The 21,735-nt window shown below is 33.9% G+C and overlaps 1 protein-coding gene across 1 annotated transcript; it reads left to right on the forward strand.

Annotated features, from left to right (window-relative positions):
• Positions 1-6,000: 6,000 nt before the first annotated feature.
• LOC107762531 (phototropin-1) lies at positions 6,001-21,708 on the forward strand. Its single transcript, XM_016580891.2, has 25 exons — positions 6,001-6,618; positions 9,078-9,653; positions 9,828-10,002; positions 10,129-10,311; positions 12,222-12,313; positions 13,345-13,642; positions 13,786-14,029; positions 14,144-14,214; positions 14,764-14,870; positions 15,110-15,159; positions 15,272-15,376; positions 16,640-16,699; positions 16,790-16,879; positions 17,172-17,248; positions 17,775-17,859; positions 18,089-18,169; positions 18,492-18,595; positions 18,911-18,960; positions 19,407-19,513; positions 19,634-19,756; positions 19,991-20,042; positions 20,178-20,290; positions 20,418-20,558; positions 21,221-21,325; positions 21,410-21,708. The coding sequence occupies exons 2-24, from the start codon at positions 9,083-9,085 to the stop codon at positions 21,320-21,322; spliced, it is 3,081 nt and encodes a 1,026-aa protein (XP_016436377.1). The 5' UTR covers positions 6,001-6,618; positions 9,078-9,082; the 3' UTR covers positions 21,323-21,325; positions 21,410-21,708.
• Positions 21,709-21,735: the final 27 nt, after the last annotated feature.

A 21,735-nucleotide genomic window follows, 5' to 3' on the forward strand; every position in this document is an offset into this window, starting at 1 on the left:
TGTTGTAGTTGTTTTGTTGGCTTCCCATCCGAATGTTCGGTACTCACATTGGGGCCCGACTAAATTTGAATTCGCGCCGGGAAGTCCCACGTTGGGGGTAAAGTGTTCCCTAACAAAGGTGACTCCATGCCCAGGGACTCGAACCCGAGACTTCTGGTTAAGGATGAAGGGGTACTTACCACTCCACCACAACCCTTGTTGATCATGTTGTTGCAGTTGTTTCTCAATAAAATGTGGAGCCTAAATCACATCACAGTTATGGAAGACAGTGAGTCAGTGAATGCAGTGGTTGGGTAAAATTTTCAAGGATCAAGATCTTATTGTAAAAATTGCACAGGGCGTCCTATTTGGTCGCTCCCATTTAACCTATACCCATTTTTTTTAAAAACTTTTAACTTGTACTCACTTTTTAAACAACTTCAGCTCCATTTCTTCTCCGCTTCAGTACCTCACCAGAAGAAAGCAAGGATCTAGATTGAGATTGATATGCATAAAAACAACATCACAAGCTGTGCAAAAGCTACCCTTTCACGTTCTTACTTTATTTTTTAGCTTTTCTTTTTTCCCTTCGAGAATTGGAATGACTGCTCTAGCTCTCTCCTCTGCTTTCTACCCACTAATCCAATCCCCCAGATGATACATGTATATATCACTCTCCGACCTTTGTTTTTTTCTTGTGCCTGTCATGCTTTTAATTAATTTAAAAATATTTATACCTGCCTAGCTAATACAAGACGAGCAACTGTATGTAATATTAATAGGTGGTAAAAAAACTTCAGCTCTAGAGCTGAAGTTTTTGTGTTATAACTGGAAACTTCAGCTCTAGTATGTAATATTAATAGGTGGTAAAAAACTTCAGCTCTAGTATGTAATATTAATAGGTGATAAAAAAACTTCAGTTCTAGAGCTGAAGTTTCCCATTTACAACACAAAAACTTCATCTCTAGAGCTAATTGTACAGAGGAAGAAGAGGCTATGGATATGGCTATGATCCAAGCTAATTGTACAGAGGAAGAAGAGGCTACAATGGATAGGTTTTTAAATGGTTTAAATAAGGAAATAACTGATGTAGTAGAATTACAACAATATGTAACAATAGATAAGTTAGTTGATTTGTGTGTAAAGGTAGAAAATCAAAATAAAAGAAAGCAGACTAGCTCGTGGAAAGGTCGGACAAGCACCATCTCCAAGAAGTCATGGCCATATCATGAGATGAAGAGTTCTTCTAGACCTCAAGAAGACAAGGGTAAAGGTAAATTTGAGAACAAAGAGGGAGGTAAAACCTTTAACTCTAAACCTTTTACACCTTCTAGTTCTATTCAATGCCATCTCCTCTAAGATGCAGCTTTGACTTCCTTTTGGAAGGAAATCTCTCCTTCCTAAAGTGAACCCAAACTAAATCTCCAGGTTTAAAAATAAGTTGTTTTCGGCCCTTATTCTTTCTCAAGAAAGTTTGCTTATTTTTCTTCTCAATTGCAAGCCTTATTTGCTCATGAATTTTTTTCATCATCTCAACTTTTGTCCTACCATCAAGATTAGCAATATTATTAGTAGGTAATGGTAATAAATCAAGTGGAGTAAAGAGATTAAAGCCATAAACAACCTCAAAAGAAGACATACCTGTAGAAGAATGGATTGTTCTATTGTAAGAAAATTCAATCATAGGCAAGTGATATTCCCATGAAGTTAATTTACCTTTCAAAACAACCCTCAACATGTTTTCTAAGGTTCTATTAACTACTTCAGTTTGTGGGTGACAAGAAGTAGAAAACAACAATTTAGTGCCTAACTTTCCCCAAAATACACGCCAAAAGTGGCTCAAAAAGTTAGCATCTCTATCACTAATAACAGTTCTAGGTATACCATGCAATTTGACAACCTCTTTTACAAAAAGATCAGCAACATGTGAAACGTCATTAGTCTTTAAACAAGGAATAAAACGAGCCTTCTTGGAGAACCTATCTACCACAACAAATATACTATCCTTACCATACCTTGTTCTAGGCAGACCTAACACAAAATCCATAGAAATATCAATCCAAGGTGAAGTAGGAAGAGGTAATGGCGGGTAAAGACCATGTGGTAACACTTTAGATTTAGCTTGTTTACATTCCAAACACTGTGTGCACATTCTTTCAACGTCTTTTCTCATTCCAGGCCAAAAGAAATTTTCAGCAAGTATGTCTATTGTCTTTGGGACTCCAAAGTGTCCCATAAGTCCTCCACAATGTGCTTCCCTTACAAATACTTCACGTAAAGAGCAATTAGGGATACACAACTTATTTTCCTTAAAGAGAAACCCATCTTGTAGGTTAAACCTCTCAAAAGGACCTAACTTACAATCTGCAAAATTTTTGCCAAAATCAACATCATTAGCATAAAGTTCCTTGATTTGATCAAAACCCATTAATTTAGAAGTCAGGGTAGAAACTAAGACATACCTTCTTGAAAGTGCATCAGCAACAACATTCTCTTTCCCTTGTTTGTAAGAAATTACATAAGGAAAAGTTTCAATGAATTCAACCCACTTAGCATGTCTTCTACTAAGCTTACCTTGACTCTTCAAGTATTTTAAGGATTCATGGTCAGTTTTAATGACAAACTCTCTTGGCCACAAGTAATGTTGCCATGTGGCTAAAGCCCTTACCAAAACATATAGCTTTTTGTCATAAGTGGAATAGTTCAATGTGGCTCCACTCAACTTCTCACTAAAGTAGGCAATAGGTTTAGAATCTTGCATCAAAACAACACATATTCCTTTGCCAGAAGCATCACATTCTAGTATGCTGAGCTGAATATTAATAGGTGGTAAAAAACTTCAGCTGAGCTGAATATTAATAGGTGGTAAAAAACTTCAGCTCTAGTATGTAATATTAATAGGTGGTAAAAAAACTTCAGCTCTAGAGCTGAAGTTTCCCATTTACAACACAAAAACTTCAGCTCTAGAGCTGAACTTCAGGCCCGGCTACTAGAATGCTGAAGTTTTGCGTGATTGCCTTTGCTACTTCAGCCCCATATGCTGAAGTTATGCGAAAAAGCAGGTACGCTTGCAATTTTTTTGCAAAGCGGGCACAAGTTAAAATGTGGCATAAAAAGCGGGTATAGATGCAAATGCCCCGATCTTATTGTACACGAACCACTAGAATGTGACGCTAAAAGCCCTAAGTCCTACCATTGCCTTAGAATTAATAAGGACAAGTTACATATTTGGCCGGTCAGTTAAATATACAAAAAACATAGTATGTATTTTGTTTCAATTTATGTGAATTTATTTCCTTTTAACCCGTGCTAAAAAGAATGATCCATTTTCATATTTGATAGTAAAAATTACCTATATGCAATGATTTATAGCCACATAAAATATGTGCCTCATTTTACTCCAATAATTTATAGCCACGAGTTCAAAAGTCTTCTTTTTTTCTTAAACTCCGTACCCAATCAAATAGATTTACATAAATTGAAACGGGAAGAATATAAAATATGAATATTGTACATTGCTATACAAAAATATATATTTTACCGACTATTATAAAAAATGTAGAACTTAAAATAATAGTCAGCAGAATATATATTTTTGGGAGTGGCTATACTATAAGTTTCTCCAATTAATAGCATAAATTCCTGCCTCAACGGAGAAAAGGCTAAGAAGTAATAAGTAGAGAGGTTATTATCTAGTGATTTTATCAATAAATATTGTGTATTCTTGACCTTTTTGTACATAAATGCTAACTTTATGTATACATCATGTACTTGTTTATCAAAATATTCTGTTAAATGCGTTTCACAAACTACACACACATTCTACCAACCAGCCTATTGAATGTTAAATGTGTGTGCCGGATAAACTTACAACAAATAGTTTTAACTCAATCACCATATTCAGGATTTGAAGTTTATGGGTTTTACAATGACCTCAAATTAATATACAATAATAATCGAGTTCATAGTGAAATATTCATACATATTTCGTAAATTTTTAATACATATATAAAATCTATAAAAAACTACTAAGTTCATATGAACGTATATCTCATATCTAGATCCGTCACTGACCTCCATTAGGTTTAGTGGCAAACTTAGACTAGACGATGCAAATTGTATCTAACTCAAACTATATGTGATTGATTAATACATGTATAAAAAACAAAACCTACAAACTTTAAATTCTAGATTCGTTACTAGTTAAACTGATAACTCAGAAAAGTTTGACATGATCGTGAAAAAAGGTAATTAAATTTTTTAGATCTTATGGGACGATAGAGTGGAATTTACACAACAGAATTCTGGATTCAATTACAAACCAATAGAGTATAACGCGATTAAGCCATTTGACCTCACAAAATATGTAAAACACTTGCACAAAGAACTTGTGTGTGGATTATGAAGTATATATATGATTCTAGTTATAATTAAGGGTAATTCGGTGTACAAAATATTTCGCATTCACCTACGATTTGGGGAAAGGCCGCAACTCAATGGGTACGATGTAGACATTCCACTCGAATACAAGCATTAACGGCTGCTTCCACGGCTTGAAACAGTGACCTATAGATCACAAAGACAACTTTATCGTTGCTCCAACGCTCGACTTCGTCTGGTTCTAGTTATACTTGATCAATATTTACATATTCATAAAACTGACAAAACTCGCATTACAACCACAACTACAAATTAAAGATCCAATCCCTGAAGAAGAAATTATGTTCCTATCTATATATGGAAATATTTTCTTCGCCCTCAATAATTATTCTGCGTACAATATCTTAGATAGGATTTGGACTTACGTGGACTATGGAAGTGTAAATTGACAACTCAAAAACCTAATTAATACAACAAATAAATAAAAACTCAAGAAAAGATAAATTATTTTTTATTGTACCAACATTGAAACATGACTTTTCTAATCATCACATGCCCTTAAGGCCCAATACTCTCTTCTCTGGCTAATATTGTACCTACCATTGTATGGGCATTTCATGTCAGATTAAAGTAAGGCAGCAAGAAGTTACTACAATACTACGTGAAAGAAAGAGAAGTGGACGTAGATATGCACAAAGGCGAATTCGAGATGATTTTATAATTTACATAACAAGTTAAACTCTTAAGAGGCGTCTATTAGTTGCTGGTTAGGAAGGGAATTATTTATGCATTAAACTTAATATAACTAATATAGGAGTATAACGTTTGGTAACTTTTTAATTACTCTGTAGTGTTTGGTTATCATCTTACAATCCCAAGTCATGAGTCAATTTATATATAATTTTATGCGGGATAAAAGATGGTATAATTAAAATCCTACCTAACAAATCTCTGTATAACCAAACAACGCATATTTAATTCCTATATTATTAATACAATAGATAACTCTAATCAGCAACTAAACGATTCTGACCCTTTTTTTGGTTTTCCATTCGGTATCCGGCACCCATATTGGGGCCGACTAAATTCGGATTCACGCCGGAAAATCTCACGTTGGGGGTAAAGCGCTCCCTAACAAAGGCGACTCAATACTCAGGAACTCGAACCCAGAACATCTGGTTAAAGATGAAGGAGTATGTATTATTAACTCTAACCAACAACTAAACGGCCCCTTACGGCAAAAGTACATGACACCAAAAGGGTCTAACCTTTTATTTATTCAATTGAGAGACAAAAACATGAGAGTAATATGTAGTTAAATTGGGTGAGTAGCCCAGCCAGCTAAGCTTACTTCGGGGGTGGGGGTAGGGGATAGGGGGCGCTCCAACTGCAAGAACGATAGAGAACAAGAAAGTTGCATCTGCCCCCATCCTAAATGACATGTGCTTAAGTTCAATAAAGTGTAAAAAAAATATTTACAAATTATAGCATTGTATATCAGATTACTTATAAGGTAATTATGAGTAAATTTTTATGATAAGATTAAGTATTAACATGATTAAAATGGTAACTTAACCTAGCTACCATCGGGGGTGTAAAAAAATTAATATATAACTTAAATCCAAATGATATTCACATGAGTAGGGTACAATATCTTCATTCTCTTTTCCTTTTAAAATCTTTTGTCGCCAAGTAGTAGATACATTTCAAATCCCAGTCTGTCAAAAATATCAAAGCCCACAACTCATCAGTGTAATAAGCAGTACAAGTGAGAGACTGATATATACATATACTAGTACTTAGAGACAGATAGAAAGGAAGAAAGAAAGAGAGAATTTATAAACAGAAACAAGATTTGGAAGCTAGAAAATTGATGTAAAAAGTGTGTTTGTATTGGGTTGATGATTGGAGTGAAGACATAGGGATGAGTGTCTAAGCATGTGAATTTGAGGTGTAAAGGCATGGGAAGCCAATATTTCAAGACAATCATTCTCCCTTCTTGCTTTTCTTTTTAATTACCCTGATCTTCTTAGCCTTTTCTGCTAGTAAAAATTGTTCCCATTTCGATATAGATCTTTTTGTCGAACCCATCATTTATCTCTTCCATTATACTATATGCTTTTAAATCATTTGAGAAACTTCTTTATTTATAAGATCAGCTTCTGTGTAAAGGCTGCATACACTTTAATATCTACTTACTTAACTCTCTGGTTACTCCTGCAATCAAGGCAAAAGCTCAGTATCCCACTTTCTATTCAGGTATGTACACTCTCTTGACAATATTTAGTGATCATTGTGTACTCTGATCAATTTTGATGTTATAGATAAAATACACAGTTTTTTTTTCTATTATATATGTTCATCTAATACATTGGATCAAATCTTTTGAACTACTTTTCCTAACTGCATGCATGCTTTAATTTCTTTTCGATTAATCCAAATGGTCGCCCACCTAATTTGTTAAATTAAAAACAGTTGAAGGATATATAGTATATATATGTCTTGTATAATATATGTATAACTGTGTATAATTTATGTATACCGACTAAAAAAGTAAATATTAAATTTGAACGGCTATTGTTAATGTGTATATTTCACATCTCATCAAAGCTTAAACATACTTGATTATGAACAGTACTATATCGCTATGGCCCTCGTTTAGCCCTTCTTTGGTTTAGGGTTAATTTGGACTGGACTAACAACTTGTTTGGATGGTTGTGATCTGTTCTGTTGTATTGAAGCGTATTGTTATTTTATAAATATAATATTTGTTTTGATTCACTTAAATTTTATTTTATTATATCGTTAAATTCGTTGTTACGTAACAATGAAAAAACCACTTTAGTAACGACCAATTAGATGGGATCACGTTATTACCTTCTTTTTTCCCCCAACTTGCCCCTTTTTATTATTAAATAATCCTATTTTATCTGGTATATCCTACCTTTTTATATAATAATTCGATCTTGTGTTTTACTTTCTTTTGCAAGTTTATTCTTCGTATTATTAGTGCATGAAATCATGAAATAATGGCAAACAATACAATTTGTAGCGAAAATACGTATTGTCCAAATAGCTTTGTTCTTTATATATCTTTGCTGGACTCATGCATTTATAATAACTTTGATGAAAGCTAACAAGAGCTAATATATTCTATCTTCTACACAAAAACTCCAATTATTTAAAGGGTAATCCGGTGCATTAAGCTCTCGCGCAGGGGCCGAATCACAAATGATCTATTATACACAATCTTATCATGTATTTCTACAAAAGACTATTTCCACCATTCGAACCCATAACCTCTTTATCATATGATTTAAGATTAGAAGTAAGATTTTTTGGCAAGCAATAAACAATTTTTTTTTAATAACAATTGAGGTTAATATTCGTCTAATGTCGTTGTCAAGATAGAACGTGGTAGGGTTAGAGTGCTTTAAATAGCTAACTACTGGACATGTAATAAAAGTTGGAACTAAGTTGTGAATTGTGATTTTTTTAGCAACTTTTAGCTGTTTTTATAATCTTATTTTTGGACTCTTTTGGTGAATATCCTGATCTACCCTTCATTGACAAAACTACCCCTTTAAATATGAGGTTCTCAAGTGTTCTTTCCATGTTGGGAACTATAGTGAACACATACTATTTAAAAGTTAGCAATTAAATTTCCTATTCCACCCTTATCTATGTCTCTATTCACCTCAAATCTCATCCTAGTGTGATCCTTGTTTGTGTCTTGTTATTGTCATACGTACAACACTTACAAATTTTCATTTTCAAGCTTCTAAGTCTTGCCCTTTTCAGTCATCTGCCCCCACGGGCCATTCTACTGTTATTAAGTATTACTCCTATCTCCTTAGCTACAATGACTTGTAATCTGACAAATTTCGATAGTTGAAAATTCTTTAATTTTGACATTTATGTTTTGTCCTTATTCCTTATTTACACTCTCTTATATCAATGACATAACATGTAAGTTCACAACAATAAAAAATATTTTTTGGTATATTTGATTTTTATATTTAGTTTGTGTCAAAAGTCTTTATTTTTATTAACCTTCGTATACAGTCACATATAAATATAAAATAGAACATAGAGATAAGATATATTTGTGAAATCATCATCTATTTGATGAATGGAATGAATCCCACGTCGGACCGGGATGAGATTATCTCTGATCTCTTTATAAGATTCGGACAATCCTCTTCCCTTTAGCTAGCTTTTGGCGTATGAGTTAGGTCCAATGCTTATCTTAACAACTATCATGACACTTTTGTACCTACCACAAATGTACAAGTTGATTTAATTGTTATTTTAAATTTTATACACTGATAGAATACTTAATTACTCTATGCATTCTAATTTATATGACACATTTTTTTTAATCTATTCCAAAAATATTGACACAGTTATATATTTAAAAGCTTTTTAATTTTAAACTTTCTATTTAACCCTTAATAACATCATGACCTAGTTTTAGACTACATAATATTTTTGGTACGTGCCCGAAATTGTTTCTTTTCTTATTAAACTTTGCGTCCAATCAAGCTGTGACGATATAAAATATAAAATGGAGGAGTAAATACTACTCATAATACTACTATATGCTTGTGTAAATGAGCTAAGACTTAGATAAATATCATGTACATATAAAGATCATAGTGAGTATACATATATATCACCGATACAGACATGAGAAATAGAGTTATTATTATACGCAGAGAACATGGAACAACAGCAAAACAAGCAATCTCCTCCTCTTATACCACCACTCCCCAGAGATCCAAGAGGCTCACTAGAAGTATTCAACCCATCAACTTACTCTATTTCCCGGCCAAAAAATCCAGTTTTCCGATCATCACAGCCGTCGTGGAAAAATAATTGGGCCGAGTCCGAGCCCGAGCCCATTAAAAGAAGCAGCAGCATCCCTGAAACAGAAGAAGAATCAGAGCCTATAGTATCCAGTAATAATGATATTAAAGAGGAAACTACTGCCACGTCATGGATGGCAATCAAAGACCCAATTATTACTCCAATTTCAACGTCGCAATTGGCTTCTCCGATTACTCAGACGGCAATTTCGCCGGCGGCAGCGGCGGCGGTGAATGAAAATGGAGCTGCTGCTCAGAGAGCGGCGGAGTGGGGACTGGTGCTGAAAACTGATGATGAAACTGGGAAGTTAAAAGGAGTTAAAGTTCGAAATTCTGGAGATGATCCTAATGGTAAAGCTGAGAATTCTAGAAGGAACTCCGGTAACTCTGTTCGGAGTTCCGGCGAGTTTTCTGACGATGGAGCTGGTAAGCATTGTTACACGAATTTAACAAATTACACTATCAGTATATACATACAAGCTCATTTTATTTACTTTATTTTTTATGTTGTCAATCTAAGTATAAATTTATCAACCATATAACCTTACGTAAAATTTAGTTCTTTTTTAAAATATGATCAGTTCCTGAACTGAAATTCAGGTAAAGAGAGGGGTTTTCCAAGGGTTTCAGAGGATTTGAGAGATGCCTTATCAACATTTCAACAAACATTTGTGGTGTCGGATGCAACAAAACCCGATTACCCGATTTTGTATGCAAGTGCTGGATTTTTCAAAATGACTGGTTATACATCAAAGGAGGTTATAGGCAGGAATTGGTAATAATCATATACTTACGATATACTTTGGTTTATATTTTTTATTTGACAATGTCATAAAGGTTATTTCAGGAAAATAACAATATATGACAATTTTTGTTGGTTTTATTGTTGGGTCGCGTCTAGTCGGTTCATGCAGGGTTCGGATACGGATCCTGAGGATGTGGCCAAGATCCGAGAAGCATTGCAATCGGGTTCGACTTATTGTGGAAGATTACTCAATTACAAAAAGGATGGGACCCCCTTTTGGAATCTCCTCACAATTGCACCTATCAAAGATGAGGCTGGCAAAGTTCTCAAATTCATTGGGTAAAAGTCTAATCAATTTTTGTTATTTACCTTAATTAATGATTACTACGGATACATGTGTGATTACTGATGACGTAAAAAATATTTACTCCAACATTTGCTCGGTTCTAGGTTATGAAACCATTTTTTTACTCTATTTTCCAGGTTATCAACCCATTTTTACGTACAAAATTTCCATGAAATTGATTTTGAAATTATATATATATATATATATATATATATATATCATCGTCTAATAATCCTATTACGTTCATATAATCAGTGACGGATCCAGAATTTTAAGTCACGGATACTTCACTTATTTTAGTTTAAATTCTACTAGTCAAACATGATCATAGTGGCTGCTCATGGTCAATTACTGAATCTTTTAGGTATTATCTATGGATATATTACATAATTTGGCCAAAGTCAATGACTGTTTCAGCACTCATGCCTCCTACGGTAGATCCGCCATTGACTTACATTTGGTAAATTTACATAATGTTAAGATGAAAATATCATACACTACCAATAGATATGATAGGACGGATGTAACCTCTCAACCCTTGACTGAAAGATTCGAGTTCAAGTTCTCGGATGAAATTCTTAATACAGAGTGTTTCCCTTTAATGAACCCTACGCTGCCCTAATATAAATTAGTCGAGCAGTAATTTGGAGAACGATATACTTGAATAATTGTTCAAAATTTAAATGTGAAAAACTATAGTAAGTAATGGGGATGTTGTGGCAATGTATTTTTGTTCCCTTATCTCTTCAATAATTCTTGATTTTCTTTGGTAACCAGCTGGACCCCTGTCCTCACCTTATCCATGGCCATCGGAATTGAAAAGATTCAATACATGATTAAGATGGAAGATAGTAGTGGGCCTTAAATATAAAGCTTTGTTCTGGACTGTTTGGATTGGGCTACATTTTCTTGATATGATAATAGGGAACCAAAATATGCATAAAGCCCCACTAGACTATTGCCATTGCATCCTTTTTACTTGTCAATTTTTGGAGTCATTCTCATGCACTCACAGAACTTGTGGTGGGCTTAATGGTGTGGTCCAATTTTATTGGAAAAATGATACTGTATAGTCACTGTAAAAATAATAGTCGAAAAATGTATAAAATTTGTATATTTTTTGTATATATATACATTCTGTATGTTATATACAAAACTTATACAAATTTTACACTTTTTCAGCTATCAAATGTAAATAGTTTCTGGCGCGGCTAAAAGTGATAATACCCCAATTTTATTGTGGTTTTTAGAGTTTAATTTTCCACGTGCAAAATTCCTGAGATTGAGCGATAGCAAACTCATGAAGTTGCTACTTTACTTTAGAAAAACTACTACAACAACAACATATTTAATGCAATTCCACAAGTAGGATCTGCGGAGAGTAGAAAATACACAGCCTTACTTTTGCCTTGTGCAGATAGAGAGATTATTTTTGATAGATCCTCGGCTTAAAACTACAGAAAAAGTATTTAAAGATTTATTCTAAAATAAAGTCATTAAAAAGGTAAAATTATGCAATCGTTCGTGAATTGATGAAGTCTCAAAGACTCAAACAAAATGAAATGAAAAAGGAAAGAGAAATCAGAAACATCCTCATTACATGGTATTAATCTATCCCTAGGAGTTAACGTAATGCCTAAATTGTTCATACATAGTTGCACCTTTACTTTTCTATTTTTCTTTTTTTCTTTTAAGAGTTTCGAAGCTACCTACCACGATTTATTATTACATCAAGTTAATTTGTTAAGTAATGTACATTTCCCTACTTATATTGCTAAATAAAAATCTTTGAGATTTATGTTTTTTCCTCAAAATTGTGAAATTCAGGTGCGTGTCAATAAATATATCCAATAAATTATTATGTTCCTAAAATTTGGATTATGACAATATGAAAATTTGGCAGAATGCAAGTAGAAGTAAGCAAGCATACTGAAGGCGCAAAGGATAAGATGGTCCGACCAAATGGGCTTCCCGAATCATTGATACGCTACGACGGTATTATAGCTTTCTTCACCACTTTTTCCTATCTTGTACAATTACTTTGTACTAATGCATTTTTAACTTATAATTGACTTAATTAAGAGGCATTTGATTCATTTTATTTTAAAAGACAAATGTAGAAGTAGGCAACTAGGCATTATGAGAAACAACGCGGATGCTTATAGCCTGTTTGGCCAAACTTCTAAAGTCAGCTTAAGTTTTTTTCTTAAAAATACTTTTCAAAAAATATACTTTTGGTAAGAAGCAGTTTGTGTTTGGCAAATTAATTTAAAAATCACTTTTAAGTAGCAATTAGTGTTTGAACAAACTTTTAAAAAGTGTTTCTGGTTAATTAGTATTTTTTTCTCAAAAGTTCTTTTTAAAAAGTGCTTTTTGGGAGAAACTAATTTTGTCTGCTTCTCAAAAACTTATTTTGTTTCTACTCAAAAATACTTTTTTCTTTTATAAGCTTGGCCAAACACCTCATGAACTGTGAATAAAAGATACTTTTTTTATTTTTTTTAAAAAAAAATTGCTTTTGGCTTAGAGAAGTTTGGCCAAACAGGCTATTAATTTGGTTTAACTTATAAGAAAATTACCTTCACAAAGACGAGGATGTTAATGTGATCAATCATTTTTATTAGTTTACTTTAATTGTTAGTTTAGGGAGGTTAATTAAGAGCATATCTTCTAGGTTGAGAAAGGCATGTTCTCAATTAGTAGTGAAGTTTGTTCACTAATTAAGTAAAAGTGTTTTAGAATATTTCTCTTGCTACCATGGAAATCTTTAAAGGAACTTGGAATCATAGGTGTAAAAAAACCTTTATTTTGTAGTATTATAATAATTAAAAAAATTTAAAGCTCACTAATAATTGTAATTAGTATTTGTCTAGAGGCTTAGTTTCCACAGCACCCTTCCTAGAAGGTGGTTTTGGAATTAAGTGCTCTTTAGGTGTACTGATTTTGTTATAAATGGTAATATGTACCAAAAAAAAATTAAATTAAAATTTATGTATATTATATTATTATGGTGTTTTTGTTGGCAGCTCGTCAGAAGGAGATGGCTAGTAATTCAGTGACTGAGTTACTGGAAGTAATGAAAAAACCAAGGGCAAGAGCCTTAAGTGAATCGACAAATCGCCCTCTCTTGAGAAAGTCAGAAGGAGGTGGAACCGAACAAGACCGACAGGATATTATGGGCATCAGTAATAAACTAAATTTACAGAACAAAGCTCCAGCAAGAAGACATTCTCATGCTGGTACCAGAACAACCATGCAGATGGAGAAAATTAATGAAATCCCCGACAAGAAACCTAAAAAACCTAGTCGCCTCTCTTTCATCGGGTAATTAAATTCTTTTCCACAGTCAATATGTAGAACTTAAACTCTTTAAATTAAAGTGTAATCCTATGTTTATCATGCATGCATGCATACACGTTCATATAAATGTTAACATTACTTATTATATGTGGTGTAATTAAGTACAGGATTAAAAAGAAAGGTCGTTCTAGTACTACAACTGCTGATGATGATTTTGAGGCAAGAATGACTATGGATAATGATGACGACTATGACGACGATGATGAGAGCGATAATGATGGACGCCCTGATAGTGTTGATGATAAAGTGAGGAAGAAGGAAATGAGGAAAGGTATTGATTTAGCAACGACTCTTGAACGAATAGAGAAGAACTTTGTCATTACTGATCCAAGGCTGCCTGATAATCCCATTGTAAGACTTAATTTCTCTCTTTTTTATTCAAAATCAAAAGCATTTGGTGAGTTTTCTAGCTCCAAATTAATTATAAGTTTGTGTATGACGGTGAATTGTGTGTGGATAAATCAGATATTTGCATCGGATAGTTTCTTGGAGCTGACAGAGTACAGCCGTGAAGAAATCTTGGGTAGAAACTGCAGGTATTTATTTTCTTTTAATTTTGCCATGTCATTGACAATTTTAAAGACCCAAAAAGCTAACTTAATGTATATAAATTATTAACTAAAGCTATTAAACCCGTAAAGTAAAAAGTAAAAATGTCCTCATCTTTTTTTTTTTAAAAAAAAAAACCTATTTGAAGCACAGTCAGCATTTATTTTTTATTTAATGAATATATTTAAAAACTATCCAATATTTTATAGCCAAATTAAAATATTTTTAACTATCTGAAAAAATTATACTCCAGTAAAAGAGAGTGTAATACTAAGTGTAAATGCGGAAAATAGTGTTATTCTTACTTTAAATGATGGGGCATGAAACAACACGCAATCTCAAGAAAGAAGTTTGTTGATAATCATAATACTGCTTCTGGTTGGTGACACAGTGATGACAGTTGCTGGTGCACACTTATACCAAAGAAAAAGGGAAAACAGAAAAAGACCCAGAATTTTTGAGTTGATCAAAGTTTCGTATGTGTCTCACTTATACAAAATTTACTGATGTTTGGTTTTGAAATTGTTATACTATAGGTTTCTTCAAGGACCAGAAACTGATCCAGCTACTGTGAAGAAAATCAGACAAGCAATTGATAATCAAACTGATGTCACTGTTCAGCTCATTAACTACACTAAGACTGGTATGCTCTCAATAAACTTTCCATTCTTCCTCCCATTTTAGAAAGAGAAGTCAAACTTAAGATTTTCTTTTTGGATTTGAATTATATCTTGACAATGTAAAATCTTTTTACACCATCAGTGAACTTGTCATTAGTTATATAGGTTACTAATGAATGACATCATGAGAATTTTAGATTTTTTGGTCAGAAATGCAAAGTTTTTTATTGTTGAAGCAACTGATATTCCATATAAAATTCAGGCAAGAAGTTCTGGAATTTGTTCCACTTGCAGCCTATGCGTGATCAGAAGGTATGTGTATTCACATAGTTCCTGATGTCAAGATAAAAGTGCTGCTGCTCTAAAGGTATTGCACAAACACTTTTAAAAATCCTTATTCAATGGCTTTTGTGTGTATAAATAGGGAGAGGTACAATACTTCATCGGAGTGCAACTAGACGGGAGTCAGCATGTAGAGCCACTTCACAACAGTATTCCCGAAGACAAGGCAACAGAGAGTGCAAAGCTGGTCTCGTTTCTACTCTACTCTTCTTCAGTTGTCTTTATTTCACATAAGTTTTTGCAATGCTTTTCGCTTATGTCTCGTACTCTCGTAGATATGGCATATACAAATTTACTCATGAATGATCACTTTTTTATAATGTGTCAATATAATATTCAGTGGCCTATCTGTTGCGGAAGCCAAATGTATATAGTGTGAATAAGTCACAACTACTATACCAAAAATTATGACAGCCACCAAATAATAAATAAGACAATAAAGCAACAATAAAGGGAACACCAGAATTTACGAGGTTCAGCTAATTTTGCCTACTCCTCGGACACAACCAATATTTTATTCCACTCCAAAAATACAAGTGAAATAATACTAAAGAGAGAAGATACAAATGCCTTAAACAGATGAGAAGGCAAATGAGAGGTGTATTTAAATCCTAAACATTAAGCCTTCTTTTATAGGGGGAAAATCCCCCCAACTATTGCTAACCCACCGATGTGGGAAGCTGGAATATTTGACATTTCAACAAATCTCCACCTTGGCAAAAATTCCACGTCTTCAATTTTCTCTCTATAACAAATTTTGGTTGTGTCTTCATCTTCAATCTTCAGTGTTCAACAATGTTGATCAAATCCAAACAATGTTGAAACTTGACCGCAGTCACCACCTTTGTCAGCATATCAGCAGGATTCTCCGTAGTATGAATTTTCTTCATCGTGACTCCACCTTCTTCTATGATTTCTCGTACGAAATGATACCGAACATCAATGTGCTTCGTCCTTGCATGATAAACTTGGTTCTTCGCTAATTGAATAGCACTTTGACTATCACAAAAAATTGTGATACCTTTTTGTTCAACACCAAGCTCCTTTAGCAATCCTTGAAGCCAAATTGCCTCTTTCACAGCCTCTGTAATAGCCATATACTCTGCCTCTGTTGTAGACAAAGCAACTGTTGACTGCAAAGTAGACTTCCAACTAACTGGTGCCTTTGCAAAAGTAAACACATAACCAGTAGTTGATCTTCGTTTGTCCATATCACCCGCAAAATCTGAGTCACAATATCCAACTATAAACTGATTGTCTTCCTGCTCAAAAACTAATCCGACATCTACAGTATTATGAATATACCGTAGAATCCACTTCACAGCTTGCCAATGCTCCTTCCCTGGATTGTGCATATATCTGCTAATAACTCCAATAGCTTGTGAAGCTGGAATATTTGACATTTCAACACTATCTTGTCAATAATGGTTTTCATTTGGCTCGTTTTCAGGTGAAAGAAACCGCTGAAAATGTTGATGACGCAGTTCGAGAACTTCCAGATGCCAATTCGGTAAATCCAAAATTTTGAACAAAAACTGTTTGAGATTATTTGTAGGTGTTGAATTATACAAGGCTCACAAACTGCTAAGCTGACCTGCAGAAACCAGAGGATTTATGGAGAAATCATTCAAAAGTTGTTCATGCAAAGCCTCATAGGAAGGACAGCCCATCTTGGCAAGCAATACAAAAGGTAAAAAGAAAGTTAGTTTACGCTCATCAATTGGCTTTCTATAGACAGGTATATATGTGCACATAGAAAATGTTTGCTCAGAACAGTGATAATATCTCAGTGTTACAGCATTCCTCCATTATGCAATATTATGTCTAGCTTTCTGAGTTTTTTAAATCATATGAAGATCAAAATGTCCCAATCATTTTGTCGGTATTGTGGAAACTCTGTAGAATAATTTTTGTTTCCACTGATTAATTTCAGCTTGAGGTTTTACCGCCTCTTTCATTACTGAGAGGCTTATGAAATGCAGGTTTTGGACAGTGGAGAACCCATAGGCTTGAAGCATTTCAAGCCAATCAAACCACTGGGATCTGGTGATACTGGCAGGTTGGTTTTACTAGTTCCACTTTCAAGTGGATCAAGTATTATAATATGCCACATATTGTTATCCGTTTCTCTGAATAAGTAAAACTGTAAAACAAAATACTAGGTCTGAGATTTGATTCAGTGGTATTTCAACTTACAAGTAAAATCTAATTTATATAATTTGCATGCCACAACTTTCCATCAGTAACACAATTATTAACTAATAATTGTGTCCTAAACTGTATAGGGAGTTTATTTTTGAAAATGATGCTAGTTCCAGCTTTGACCCCTGTCTAATTTCTGAATATAAAGAGATTAAACAAGATTCCACAAGAAGATAATTGTGGTGGCGCTCTGATTTGATATGCGAGAAAAGTTTCCATAATACTGCTATAAAGTTCTTAGATTTTGAATGAAGAGTATTGCTGATTTTCCTGGCTCCTAAATCTTTGTCTATAGAAACAAGTCAATGTCTGCCTTAAATTTTTATTTGAAGGGACTATTTATGTTCTCTTGGTTAACTGTGGTATAACTTGTTAATATGCAGCGTGCATTTAGTGGAACTGTGCGGAACTGGCCAATGTTTTGCTATGAAAGCAATGGATAAGAGCATAATGCTTAATCGAAACAAGGTAGGGATCTACATTGCAACATCCAACTTGTCGCTGTATCTTTAGTGATTGGAGATTTTTACTTATATTCCCGCCTTGTCATGGCATTTGCAAAGTTATGTGTTTGCATAGAATTTTTCTTGTGTTATGACCCCCGGCATCTTTGTGAAGGGATCATTTCGCTTTTTGGCTTCTTAGCTTAAATTCTCATTCTTCTATCTTGATAAGGATCATTTTATCTTTTCTACAGGTGCATAGAGCTTGTGCAGAACGAGAAATCCTAGATATGTTGGACCACCCTTTTCTTCCCGCACTCTATGCATCTTTTCAGGTTAGATACATAGAACTTGAAGAGAGGGAGCATTATTATTTAGTAGTAGTAACTTGAGAAAAATGTTATGAGTGCGAAATACAAATCACATATACACTTGAATCCTTCAAACTAAACTGTACTATAGCATGGGCATTTGATACTTGATGAATTCAATGAATCGATAATATCCACCTGAGTATACTTATGCCAACATATTCATTCTTTATTTTGATTTCGAGTGTGAAAAAGTTTAACCACCCTTATCACTTATTTCATAATCATCTCTTTTATTGCTCTTTCTTTTCTCAATTCTGATTTATTAAATATGTCTTTGTTTCAGACCAAAACCCATATTTGTCTGATAACTGATTACTACCCTGGTGGAGAGCTGTTCCTGCTTCTAGACAGACAACCAACAAAGGTGTTGAAGGAAGACGCCGCAAGGTAAACCAAATGTAAAAACAAATTTGAAGAACTAAACTGTCTACAGTTATACCTATCCGAGAAGCATTCTACAGAGTTTGTTGAGACTTTAATACTATCATATTCTCATGGTCTTTTAAACATTTATTAAAATATTTTTCATTTCGTCTGCTTCTTAGCCAATTTGAGTCACTTAGTTCCTGTGATCCCTATTTTTTTTTTCCTTTTTGTCTTCTTCATTAATATCTATAGGTGCCAATTTCGGTAGATAGACAATGTTACGCCAGCTTTGCTGCCCCGTTATCCGGTGATATTAAACTTTTTTGTTTTCCGCAGGTTCTATGCCGCTGAAGTAGTGGTGGCCCTGGAGTACCTTCACTGTCAAGGTATCCCTTATATCCACATGTTTCATATGTACAATCAGATTCTGAATCATAAATAAGTCTTTATTCATTCTTTTCTATTAGTCCAATCCTACTGATTTTTAGACTAGCATGATCAAACAATTACCTATACCTTATTAGCGATTTGCGATTGAGGAGAATTCATATTCATGAATCGACGTTTGATGTATCTATTTTTTACTTTACGTTCTTCCTTTAAAGCTATATGCACCATTCACTTTTACTTTAGTTGTACGGAATGGTTAGTGCTCGATACGAATATATATGGTGAGTGATCATTCAGTTATGTGGCAATGCTGCAGATGGCATACCGATCAGAGCAAAATCATAGTATATGTACTATTTATCACTTAAGTCTGCAACATATCCGAAGTCTGAAGAGTTGAAAAATCCATCTCCATATATCCTGAGTTATCTTCTGCCAACAGGTATAATTTACAGAGATCTGAAGCCTGAAAACGTCTTGCTACAGAGCGGTGGGCATATATCTTTGACGGATTTTGATCTTTCCTGTTTGACATCTTGCAAGCCACAGGTAAGCTAACTCCTAACTTTTGTCAAGTTCACCAAATCTCGTTTATTTTCATGAAGTGCCTTGGCAAACAAAATTAGTGACTAATGAATGCCAATACACTGTTTTTGGTGATTTGGACAGCTTTTACTTCCAGAAATCAACGAAAAGAAAAAGCATCAGAAAAGTCAACAGAATCCAATCTTCATGGCTGAACCTATGCGTGCATCAAATTCTTTTGTCGGAACTGAAGAGTACATAGCTCCGGTTAGACTTTTTCTTTTCCATTTAGTGTTTTATTTTGTAAGTTATTGCTGCTGGTTTTCTACGATCAATGCTTCTATTCTGAATATCACAAATTCTTATATGACTAACTGCAAGATTTTGCTCCAAAAATTTAGTCTTTTTTCTTCTACACTTTAAGTTTGTGTTATAAGTCAAGCTTTTATTCATTTATATCCTGTTCTTTAAATCATCTCTTTTTGCTTGTTTATCTCACAGGAAATTATAACTGGAGCAGGCCACACTAGCGCAGTGGATTGGTGGGCTCTTGGTAATTCTTTAGAATCCATTTGAACTTTTGAGTGCTTATATTTCCTGATCCTTCTGTCTTCATTTAGACCTTTTCACTCCATACTCCCTTCAGAAGTTTCTGCTATTTTTGACGAGCAAAATTGTCGCTTGGTAGGCATTCTTTTATACGAAATGCTGTACGGTTACACACCATTCAGGGGAAAGACAAGGCAAAAGACATTCTCAAATATATTACACAAGGATTTAAAATTCCCAGGAAGCATACAGGTATGATCTTTCAATCTAACGAATAAAATGCCTCAACGATAAGTAGAGACATTTCCTTTTGTGGGAGCGCCTTTTTTTTTCTTTCTGCCAATTGCTAAAGCTGTCTATTTCTTTTCTCCTTTTCCAGGTTAGTCTCCAAGGAAAGCAGTTCATGTATAGATTGTTGCATAGAGATCCCAAAAACAGGTTAGGATCCCGCGAAGGAGCAAACGAAATCAAGCAGCATCCATTCTTTCGAGGCGTGAATTGGGCATTAGTTCGATGCATGGTATTGTTATGAACTCTTTTCCTTTTAGCTTGTGAATCTTTCTTGTCTCATCATATGTTTGAATCCTGCTACCATTTCAAGTTATTTGTTGTGTGTCAAACATTCTTAAAATGGTACTATAAGTCAGATGATATACTTACTATTTACTGAAAAAAACCTGTGAAGAATCTAAATCAACTGATCATATACAGCAGTGACAGTTAGGGACGCAGCGGATGTCGGACAGAATTAGTGAGTTCAACTGAATCCATTGCCTTCGGGCTCGAATTGTGTATATATACAAAAAAATAATTTAAAATATAGACATCTATTAAGATTTCACTCATTCTGAACATACTGACTCTAGATCTTGGATTCAACTTAGACGGAGAACTATATTTATGTGTGTATACAGAAATGGATCCAAAATTTGAAGTTTGCGGTTTCCGAACTTGCCACCGAATTCATAGTCTTAGTTACTTCTCAATTAAATATTCATACTTATTTAAAAGATTTCTTGATATAAATATAAGGTATAAGTAAAAGCTATTGGATTCGTCCGAACTTGTAACTAATGGTCTATGTCCGCCCCTATGTGTATGTCATAGGATGTTTTTACTCTTTCATATTGTGTGTATATTTCATCCAAAGACTTGAGAATAACACGTGAAAGAACTCTTCAGAACCCTCCAAAACTAGATGCTCCTCATTTGGGAACTGAAGCTGAGAAAGAGGCAAAAGACATCAACCCTGAGATGGAGGATTTACAAACAAATGTTTTCTAAAAGGTATTAGTATTTCTTTTTCTCATAATTCATTTATTCTACATTAATATAGTTGGAGAATATAACATATTATTAAATCTGCTGCAGAAATGAAAATATTTATATTCCAACCATATCAAGATTCAACTGAGTGGAGAAAAGTGGTCCTCAGATCCTCCCTGCAACAGTGACTAGTTAATCTTTTTTGTAAAGAAAATGATGGTTCTTCATTTTGTTTTTGTTTTTATTTTTATTTTTATTTTTATGGTTCTTGATTTGTGCTTTTATTTTGTATGCATAATTTGGTGTCTTGTAATCCCGCTTCATGAATTCTTCAGTAGATGTTAAGATAAATTAATCTGTTAAGTCTAGTTTTCTTAATTTAACTCATTATTTATTCTATCAAATATCATCCCATTATTTTTCTAATTACA

The sequence above is a fragment of the Nicotiana tabacum genome, chromosome 18 (genome assembly GCF_000715075.1).
Source record: "Nicotiana tabacum cultivar K326 chromosome 18, ASM71507v2, whole genome shotgun sequence".
NCBI lineage: Eukaryota > Viridiplantae > Streptophyta > Magnoliopsida > Solanales > Solanaceae > Nicotiana > Nicotiana tabacum.

Coding starts and splice junctions, on each gene's coding strand:
- LOC107762531 (XM_016580891.2), top strand. CDS start 9,083: ATGGAACAACAGCAAAACAAGCAATCTCCTCCTCTTATACCACCACTC. Junction 16,880..17,171: donor CTTGGCAAGCAATACAAAAG/GTAAAAAGAAAG, acceptor TATGAAATGCAG/GTTTTGGACAGTGGAGAACC. Junction 19,514..19,633: donor TGACATCTTGCAAGCCACAG/GTAAGCTAACTC, acceptor TGATTTGGACAG/CTTTTACTTCCAGAAATCAA.